Source organism: Etheostoma cragini, chromosome 9 (assembly GCF_013103735.1).
Source record: "Etheostoma cragini isolate CJK2018 chromosome 9, CSU_Ecrag_1.0, whole genome shotgun sequence".
Taxonomy (NCBI): Eukaryota; Metazoa; Chordata; class Actinopteri; order Perciformes; family Percidae; genus Etheostoma; species Etheostoma cragini.
Window position 1 is genome coordinate 23618364 of NC_048415.1, and position 10404 is coordinate 23628767.

A 10404-nucleotide genomic window follows, 5' to 3' on the forward strand; every position below is an offset into this window, starting at 1 on the left:
TTATTGTTTTCATGCCAAAAGCTTTATAATTAATACACATTTTATATACATATTGCTTTGAGGAGAGCGGATATTAGGGCACTATTAGTGCAAAACTGAACTAAATCCAAGCAACAGGTGAAAAATGAAATATGAGTGAGTGGCTTTTTATTCTGCCCTTTTTGCCTCTATATGGTGACACTGTATGAGGTGGTAAGGTAATATATTACTTTTACAATTTCAGCACTTTCATGTCTATCCACTGTTGGGCATTCATTTGCTGTTGACTTTTCTAGTAGTCCTAGTTTGCCTTGTAAATCCTGAGTAATGCTAGAATTCACCGTATGCTTCCGTTTACCCTCACATTAGCCTACAATAGCCTACTTTAGCAAACATTAGCCTACATTAATGTAAAGTGATAAACAAATGAGTGAATAAAACAAGTGAAGTGATGGAGCAGATAACGAAGGAAGTGTTCCAGCCACAGTGTACGTGCCGGAGGTCTTGTCCCAGCCCGGCCCGGCCCGGCCCGGCCCGTCCCGCCCCTGCCTGCCGGCCCTGCCCTGCCCAGGCTGGATGGAAAGTAGCGGTTTCCTCCGAGCAGGGAGCCGAGAGGGAGCAGGCGGAGTGAAAGTGCACACGTGGACGGTAGACACCTGAGACTGACAGCGACGTCAGCCAATGATAGCACGGAACGATGACGCGAGCTCAACTCTGTAATCCAATGGGATCGTTTATTGGGGGTAAAACCCTCAACTGTTGCTGAGACTCGGGAAAAAATGGGTCTGGTCTGGAGGCAGCTGGGACCAGATTCAGATGTTCACCGAGGAACACAGGATATCTCTCTGCTTAGGGAACATGATTTGTTTGCTAAGAAAATGAAGATGCTTTGATATTTCTGGCTAAACATACTTATATGTAATAACATTTCATCTCCAGTGACGAACATACTTGGGTAAGAAGACCTTCTTTTTCTTTCTACTATAAAGGAATGTTATAGGCTACTCACTGTATCTGTATGTAGTAGTAGCTATATTTATGTACACAACCGCCTATAAAATACACTCACTGTGCTTCTAAATAGAACTTGTTGCCTTTATTTAAAAAAAATATGTATCACAAAAGTTTTTTTCAGTAAACCACAAAACTCATCTTTTTGCTGATCTTTACTCCAAAAAGTCTTAGATTGCAACTTGTCTTACACTGTAAGACATCCAGTAAGTTAGTTTTTATGTTGGTTATGTATCTGTTTTGAAGGCCATACTATCTCTTTTAATAAACCTTACAGCCTCTGTCTTCTCCTCCAGAATAAAAGACAAAGACAGCACTTTGTGCCAGTGTCTTTCCATAGCTCCCAGTCAGGACCACTTCATGGCTTTTCTCATAGTCAGTGGTTCCTGACCTAGAATCTACACCTCCATGAAGAATGTCCAACTTATTCAAAAATACCCAGGCAGTTTAATAATTAAATATTAAATCAAACAAACACAATCGTTACTGAAAAAGTATCATCATTGGTGGAGTGGAAAAAACAATCCCACATAATAAAAATACTCAATTTCTTTAAGTAAAAGTCCTGCATTTTTAAATTGCAATGAAGTTAAAATAAAAGCAACAAATACAGGCCTTCTTAAAGCTTCATGGAGTATTATAGCTAATAGTACTCATGCAGAATGACCCACCTGGATCATTATTATTGGTACTTAAACATGTAAGCAGTCCTTTAATGTTATAATTGGTTAAGGCGGGGCTCATTTTTGTTTTTAATATATTGTTGGGTAGAGTTATCTACAACAACTAAGGCCTCCTTTTGATTAAAAACAAATCTTGAATCTGAAAAGTCACAGTTAATGGTAGAGGTACTTTATTGTCACATACACGTATATGTAGTGAACTTCGTTCTCTGTATTTTAACCCATTGCTCGAGGCGGCAGTGGGCGGCCATCCAGCGCTCCAGATCTGAGCCAGTGCCTTGATCGAGGGCCCTGATTGGAGTACCTAGGATGTTTTTTAAAGGTGGAGGAAACCTGAGCACCCAGAGGACACTAATGCAAATGCATGGGGAGAACATACAAACTCCTCACAGAAAGGCCTGGAACGATCTGAATTCGAACCCAGAACCTTCTCGCTGTGAGGCCACAGTGCTGACTAACCATTGGGCCATAACGCTAAATAAACATACAGGAGGAGAAAGTACATTATTTCCCACTTAGATGTTGAGTTGCAATATAAAGTTGCATAGAATGGAAGTACCTCAATATTGGACTCAAGCACAGTAGCCGACTTGACTAAATGTTCTTAGTTACTTCCCAGCAGGGAGTGTAATAACGTATAATTATTCAGTGAAACCCTAGACAGAAGAAGTGTAGGAACAATTCAATCTGGGAACAAGGCTGCACAGATGTTGTCGTTGATTATGAGTAAATCAGCCAAACAGCCAAAGCAGCACTCCAGTGACACGATGGAGTGATTGCCATGGCGACTGAAGTGTTTTCCTCAGTCTGTAGAGGTTGCACGAGAAAAAGGGTCTCTGACACAGATAAGCTCAAGCAATCTGTTTGTATTCATTGTGCTCCCTCCAAAAGGTTTCCTTTGATACCGGGCGGATTACTGTCTGTCATCTCCATCACAAAACAGAGTACAGCCATGCACCTTATTCTGAATCTCTGCTCGCTGTTAACTCCTCTCAGAGTTTACCAAGCATTATTTATTGGTAAGGGGACCAAGGTCAAACAGGTTGATGAAGTTTCTTTATATTCTTGACTTCACGTGAAACCATAAGGAGCCACACAATGGATAAAAGAGTGCATGGCTGACTGTGAGATGGTAGCCTGTTTGTTTTTGATCATTTTCCCTTTTATTGTGCATGCGTTTGTTCACTTTCTGAATGAATGTGTAGGGGTAAACAGCAGGTGATGACAGCCTGGTCTGTACCCACAGACACAAGCACACATCATCCTCAATGGCTAGTCATTACCAGGGACAGCATGCAACTAATGGAAATTCATGAAGTAAGCTCAGACCCTATCTGTAGAAAAACTGGTGTCTTTCCCTTTCCAGACACACTTCTACTAAAGTCAGCTGAAGGCACACGCCCACGCACACACACACACACACACACACACACACAAACACACACACACAAACACACTAATTATGGCTGCTGATTATGCTGTTTAACTCAATGGCAGGCACTCCTCCACTTTTACCTTCCCATTTCTTATTCCTTCTCATTTGCCAGTCATGCTAAAAATACTGTAAGCTATATCCCCATGTTACTGGAAGAACACTTCTAAAATGCATGTCATCTTGTTACAGCACAAGATACCGGCGTTTAAAAGAAACCATACAGTATTTTTCATGCTGATGTAATATAGATGCAAAATTGAGAATAAAACCCTGATTTGTGCTAAATAGATCTTTTTTTGTGGAAGAAGAAACAGTTTTTCTTAGACCATTTAGATGACAGGAGTGATGATTCTCCTTGGTTGTCACTCTGCAACTGCTAATAGATTTGTTTCCTCCCACGATTCAGGGGCTCAGAGTCATGGGAAGCTTCAAGGGCCACGCGCTCCCTGGATGCTTCTTCCTGGTAGCTGGGATCTGGTGGACAGGGAAGCACTCGCTCTGGCACGCCACCCGCAGGAACAAGAACATAGGCTCCACCCGGCTGGCCAGCAGAGCCTCACAGCGCCGCCTGGAGATCGCCGAAAGCTCTGTCATACTCTTCTGCTCTTTTGTTGGTAATTAGGTCTTTCTAGTCACTTCCAAAACACTAACACATAAGCTGGGAGTGATATGAAAAACAGCTGATTTCAAATGACCTTAATTTTGCATCCCCTTCCTTTTTTAACATTGGCTAGGAGACGTCTGCATGAATCCAGCACACCAAAGCAACTAAAATAACTTTAATGAGTATTTACAGTGTAGTGAAGTATGACACAAGTAGGCATTTACAGTGTTCACTCTTTTTTAAGATTATTTTTCAGGCATTTTAGGCTATATTTGACAGCACAGTTTAGACATAAAATGGGAGAGAGAGGGGGAACAACATGCAAAGGGCCGCAGGTTGCAACCGAACCCTAGACCGCTGCGGCGAGGACTGAGCCTCTGTGCACGGCCCCCCCACTGTTCACTCTTTAATCGAGGGGATCTGAGTGTTTCCTCTGCTGTGCTCCCCAGGGATGCTGGCGGAGCAGTTTGCAGCAGATGGGCCGAGACTACAGCTGTACAACGTTGCGGAGAAACACTGGCAGTATCTGATGAACTGGCAGCACGCCACCATGTACCTGTTCTTTGGCGTGGCCGCCACCGTCAATCTGGTTGTACACACCACAGAGGTTGCTCCGCTGGCAATGGATAGGTTAATGCTGGCTATTGCTTTCTTTAATGAAGGTAAGAAAAACTACATTTTTTCTTCACTTTGATGTTATTAATTTACAATATTTAATTTTATTATATGATATGATTATATTATGAAGACGTACCCAAACAGTTAGATCAACTGAAGTACCCCTTCATCAACACCACCAGTTATCACTAACTGGATATTTTATAACACTATTCACAATATTTTTTTTTTAAACAACTGTTAAAATATTTGACAAAGTTGTCACAATTTTCTTCGTACAAATAAAACTGTCAACGTTGAGGTTGGTTTGGCCAAAGATTTCAAGCAGCGCACACTTCCTGTCTCCTCAATGGGCGTGGCCTCTCTTAAAAAGTGTAGTGATGTTGTGTGGATGGATGAAAAGTTATTTTTGCCTAGTTCATTATTATTTTCTTTTCCCAACATTAGATACTAACACAGCCAAAAGAAATGTTTAGCAACAGGAAAGTAGTTTTGTTCGGGCGTCTGTGAAGGTAAGTTGACGTTGGCTTCCCCGTGTTGCCAGATCTCGCGAGAGTTTGTCTGTCAGTTCCTTTTCTCCTCATTCGTCCATCTGAAAAATGCCATGTTAGTGTCAGAATGTTTGGGAGACACTATGTGGCTTGTGAGAGATGTGTCCATTATTTATTTTGATGACCATGGGGCGAAATAATAGTTTACTTCTCTTATTGGAATCAAAAGACTCAGGACCTGCCGCTGGTCTCCCAAAGAGGCGTGGCAGTGGAGAAACCCATGTTACACAGACACAGGAAGTTACTCTGATGATTTCCTCTTGTTTTTGCAGGATTTCTTTTCTTCTACCACCTCCATGGCAGGAGTATGCTGGACGTCCATGTGCACCAGCTACTTCTCTTCGCCGTCTTTGGCGAGGCAATTGTTGCCTTCCTGGAGGTCTTCCAGCGAGGTAACATCATCCTGGAGCTGCTGCGCTGCACCCTCACTCTCCTGCAGGGGAGCTGGTTCTGGCAGGTAAATCGGAGTGTGTGAGCTGTTTCTGGCAGCGCCTGCCTAATATATCCTCACGTTGCCTTCTCTTCTTCTTCTCTTTGCGTGCAGATTGGTTATGTGCTGTACCCTCCCCACGGTCCTGAGTGGGACCTTAATGATCACAGCAACATGATGTTCGTCACCATGTGTTACTCCTGGCACCTCGCCTTCGCCATGCTCGTCGTGAGCACGCTCTATTGCACCGTCAGCTGGTAAGAACATGCTCCACACATCCAGACATCTTACAGATTCATCCACACTCTGAATAACAACTAGAGGGCCTATAATGGCGCTCTCTCACTATAGTTTATGTTATGCGTGACTGTTGGTTGTGCGCTCTCTGCAGTGTGGTTCGCTCCAGATTGAGGAGGACTCCTCCAGTGGAAATGGGACTTCTGAAGCTGAGAGACAGAGATCCAGAGTCAGAAGATGAGATTGTGTGAAGAGGACTGTTGTACACCTTCATTGTGACTCATGTAGATCACACTTAAATCAGGGATATGATGTCTGCAGTACGACTAGAAGCAAAGTGTGCAGACAGAAGAGGACAAAGGACAACGTTTCTGGATGCTTTACTTTAGAAATATTTCTCTACCTCTGCCTTATTTCATCAGCTGTAAAGCCCTTTAGCCTTACTCTCATTATTCAATGCTAGTTATTTTACTGTGTTCTAATACTTTTCATATACTCGGTCATATCGTTTTTGCCAATTATTATTTTGCACATACAATATAAGTGAAGATGAACTCATGAGGGTAAGCTTTTTATGGATTGCATGGTTTTGCTTTGACTTGCCAAACAGACATATTATTTTTGGTGTAACGCCATCTTGTGGCCATTTTGTTTCATATTGTTAAAGCTCAAACCCAAATGCCCAAAAAACAAGAATTTTATTAAAATTGTTTAAATGTTTAGATTTGGATATTTGACGTCATTACATATTATATTAGGGTTGATAGTGTTGTTTATGCATAACCTTTTGGCATTATATTCAGTGTTGCTTAATGTCTAAAAAAAGATCTCATTCCTCCTGTTTGTCAGTGGGGCCTAGTGACACTTTCAACACTTTCAGAATGTCTCCTTTTTTGAGACACTATGACCAAAACCTGTCACTAGGAATATTTTCTATTCCTCACTAAGTGAAATCACAGTGAATCACTTTAAAACGCATCACGCATCATATAATGATCCCAACATGAGGTTGTAGTATCCCATCACCCAGTGGTGTAGTGGTCTAATGTATTATAGTGGGCATACTGTACTGTATATAAATACATCGGCCATTGTACATGGGCCGGAATCTGCCTTTGGGGGATGGGGGCATATCATAGTGAAGGGTCTGGGTGTCCACCCCAAGGGTTATTTTGAGGGAAAAAGACTTAATTTCAAACTTTTATTCTCCAATTTACGCTGGAAATACCTATATTTAGCATGTGCAAAGAAGAAAACCAGATTCAAATGTAATAAAAAGTATGTTTTTAACTGGGTATATGGAAACCATGGAGCTCTCTTAGTGGTTCTACTGCGTATACCTGCGTATCACGTACACTACACCACTGCCATCACTGTAAATTGCCCTTGCAGACTTATTATCTACAGCAATGTGCTTCTAGAAAGGTCTTCTGTGCTGAAGCCGAGCAATCACTCAGTTAGTAAAAATGTGTCCTGTAAATATTCTTTGGTTACAACAACCACTTTATATGCAAATTAGAGTGCATCAAAATCATCATCAATCAATCTGCCAATTATTTTCTTATTAGGTAAACCATGTCAATTAGATGTGCTTTTTTTTATCTGATCTTAAAGATTTTGTTTCTTTAAAGCAAAAGAAAAAACACAAACAAAATGTCTAAAATAAAGTGAATTATACAAGGCTGAATTTTTAATTTGCATAAAAACTCTAGGGAGGGAGCGGTCAGAGTGAGACGTCTTTGCTGCTTCTCCGCACAGGTGTGACGAACTTGAAGGCATCATCCACCTGCCGTGAAGCTACCTGACAACTCCTCCACGTGACGTTGTTGTCCATCCACGCAGATTTCAGGAAACCGGCGAGTTGGTCTCGCGCTCCTCGAAACAACCAACAATCTCCAATCCATCTTCAGTTATGGACAAATTAAAATCCGTTTTGAGTGGTGAAGAGGCTCGGAGAGATGACCGAACCATTTTAGAGGTAAAACTAAACCCGAACTTCAGCATAATGAGCCTTACTGAGAGGATAACTCAACCCAAACTCTTTCCAGACTGTGAATGAAGCCTCGACCCTGGGCTGGGGGACACGTGTCAAGGGATTCGTCGCCTGTTTCGTGGTCGGAGCCGGGTTCACAGTTTTGGTAAAGATCTGTAACTTGTCTAAAATAATGTTGCTTTTGTTGTTTTATGCTCCACACAATGAGGACGATGCAGGGACAGCTGATGTGGCCCTACTGGTTCTTCTTGCTCTGAGGAATGTGAATTCACTTGGCAGCAGTCCTGCAACTCAGGGATGAAAGCTACAGTTCAAGGGTGTAACTTTTAGGTTCATCAAATATTTAATTCAAAATTTAATATTTTGAACGTGTAACCAGTCATTTTCTGCATTCTAGGGAATCTTTCTGCAACATTTTGTGCCTTTTATGCATCAATTTATGGTGCAAATGTCTTGAACCCTCATGTTTTCCTGGGTCAAATTGACCTGCTTTTATATATCAATGTTCTTTTTAATTCCCCAAAATAACGTGATTGATTCCACACAACGCTCTTTGGCAAGAACAAATCTCTACTTTCATTAATTTTAGGGCATCTTATTCAATTTTATAGTATTTGAAAAACAAGTTTAAGTGTTTTTGAAAAGGTGTTGAGTAAAAGTTGACATATTCCAGTCCGTGATTATCATCCATTAACATCCATTCCTTTCATTTTAGTCAAAATGATTTCTAATTTCTGCTTTTCTAACTCAAACACTAGGTATAATTTCCTATAAATGAGGTTTATTGACCATAAATTCCAAAAAATAACTGTAAAACTAAAGTGTGACAAACATCAAACAAAAGCATCAAAAGTGATGAAATAAGGGACAAAAAAGCCTCAGCAATGGGGTTGATTTTCAATTTTGATGGGAAGACAACACAAGGGTTAATTATAATTGGTTTTTTTTTTGGGGGGGTGCCGTAAATTACACCTATGCTGCAGTTTGGTTGTGTGTCACCCACACAGTCCAAACGGCATCAATCCCCTGCCTTCATGTGTGTCTTGCAGGGGGTCGGGATGCTCTGGCTCCCCCGGATCGGAATCACCATCTTCATCGTGTTTTACACTTTAGGAAACATATGTGCACTGGGGAGGTCAGTGTCCACAAATATAAGAACTAATCAGATTAAAGCAGCTGGTGATGACCTTGTGATGGTTTTGTTTTCAGGATGAGTTTGTATTAATAAGTTCCCATTTTCCACATGTTGTGTTGTATGACCCATCAGCACCATGTTTCTGATGGGGCCGATGAAGCAGTTGAAAAGGATGTGTGACAAAACAAGAGCGCTGGCCACCGCAATCATGATTGTGAGTACTGGTTTTTCATTCTGCTATGTCACACAACTATACTGCCAAATTTACCATGCAGGCCTCAGTCCAAAGTCTTCTTAACTTTGTGTATTAATTTATCCAGGAAATGTACTCGAGCACAGTCGCATGTTTATGGAGAGAAAATGTGAAGGTGTAAAAAATAAAAATTGTTAAAATTTAGAATCCTCCTCCAACAATTGAACGCCAACCAGCATATTGTGAGTTATATTTCTTCCATTCATTCCTTTAGACTTGCCTTGTGTTGACCCTCTGTGCAGCCTTCTGGGTGAGTGGGTATAAAGAGTTCTGATCACTTCTAATAAATTAAAGACATGTTACTGTATTGATTAGCCTATAAGTCCAATCTCTCTTAGACAGCAGTTGTATTTTTTTTCTTACAGTGGAAGAACTTTGGCCTGGCTTTGTTGTTTTGCATCTTGCAAGTCTTGGCTTTTGCGTGGTAAGACACGATTTCTACTCATTGATATGGTCTGAAATGATTATTTATTTGTGACATAAAATTTGCTTTGTCTGCAGGTACAGTCTGTCCTACATCCCGTTTATGAGGTTTGAAATTTTAACACCATTTGTTCCCACATCAGCTGCAGAAATGTTCAGAATCAAAATGCCGTTCATAACCATGTTGATGTCTGATTTGTGTCCTTTCAAGGGAGGCGTTATTGAAGCTGTTGGCGGTGTGCATAAAGTAAACCTAGTCTCAGTTTGGGGGGTTCGGGCTGGATGAAGTGGTTTTGAGACAGGGACAGGTCTCTAACTGAACTTACTGAATCGCCTCCACGTGGTCCTGCTTCAGGGAGTCTGGGACTCGACCTGTTTTATCTCCAAAGGGGTTTCTTTGTATTGTTTGTGCTTTGTTCATTGAGCTGATTGATATTTGTGATATCATGTATTGATAACGTCTACCAATTTTAATGTGGGCTTGGTTTTTAATATGTGTAAATATCTCTAATAAATTAATGCAGTATTGGTTTTGTAAATTAACACACAACAGCCTCATTATTTCTAATGCTGAGAGGACACGAACACTTGAGCCAGAAAGATCGGAGAGGGGTAATATGAAAGCTTCAGATGGCTGGAAATGAACAAGTGTGAACTGAAATGGAGTGAAGTAAAATGTCAAATACAGTTGGTTGCATCATTTAATGAAAGATTTGGTGCCAGAGGAATAGCCAAAAAGACTTTAAGGGCCGTAACAATGCAAAGGTGCACGTGTCCAACGTGTCTCCAAGAACATTTAATAACCTGCTTATACATCTTTTTCTGTTCTTGTAGCTCACAACCATTTTTTACACAATGAGAAATTGTTTAAATTGTTCTATAATTTAAATAATATTCATGTGAAACACTAATGTGACATACTCATTCCTTCATTTACTAATGTTATTTTAACATTTCACGGTCCAGTTCTCCCAGTGCAGAATTATATTTTATCTGGTTCTGATTAAAACTATATTGGAAGACACATCGTTTTAGCCCAGATAACATTTCAA

The 10404-nt window shown here is 40.8% G+C and overlaps 2 protein-coding genes across 2 annotated transcripts; both read left to right on the forward strand.

Moving 5' to 3' along the window:
* Positions 1-756: 756 nt before the first annotated feature.
* On the forward strand, positions 757-6270 carry tmem45a (transmembrane protein 45a). Its single transcript, XM_034880829.1, has 6 exons — positions 757-934; positions 3515-3722; positions 4162-4374; positions 5154-5338; positions 5426-5568; positions 5703-6270. The coding sequence occupies exons 2-6, from the start codon at positions 3527-3529 to the stop codon at positions 5797-5799; spliced, it is 834 nt and encodes a 277-aa protein (XP_034736720.1). The 5' UTR covers positions 757-934; positions 3515-3526; the 3' UTR covers positions 5800-6270.
* A 1027-nt stretch (positions 6271-7297) lies between these two features.
* sft2d2a (SFT2 domain containing 2a) lies at positions 7298-9892 on the forward strand. The gene is made up of 8 exons (XM_034880851.1): positions 7298-7526; positions 7597-7686; positions 8591-8676; positions 8809-8890; positions 9144-9179; positions 9295-9353; positions 9431-9460; positions 9564-9892. The coding sequence occupies exons 1-8, from the start codon at positions 7461-7463 to the stop codon at positions 9601-9603; spliced, it is 489 nt and encodes a 162-aa protein (XP_034736742.1). The 5' UTR covers positions 7298-7460; the 3' UTR covers positions 9604-9892.
* The last annotated feature ends 512 nt before the right edge of the window (positions 9893-10404 follow it).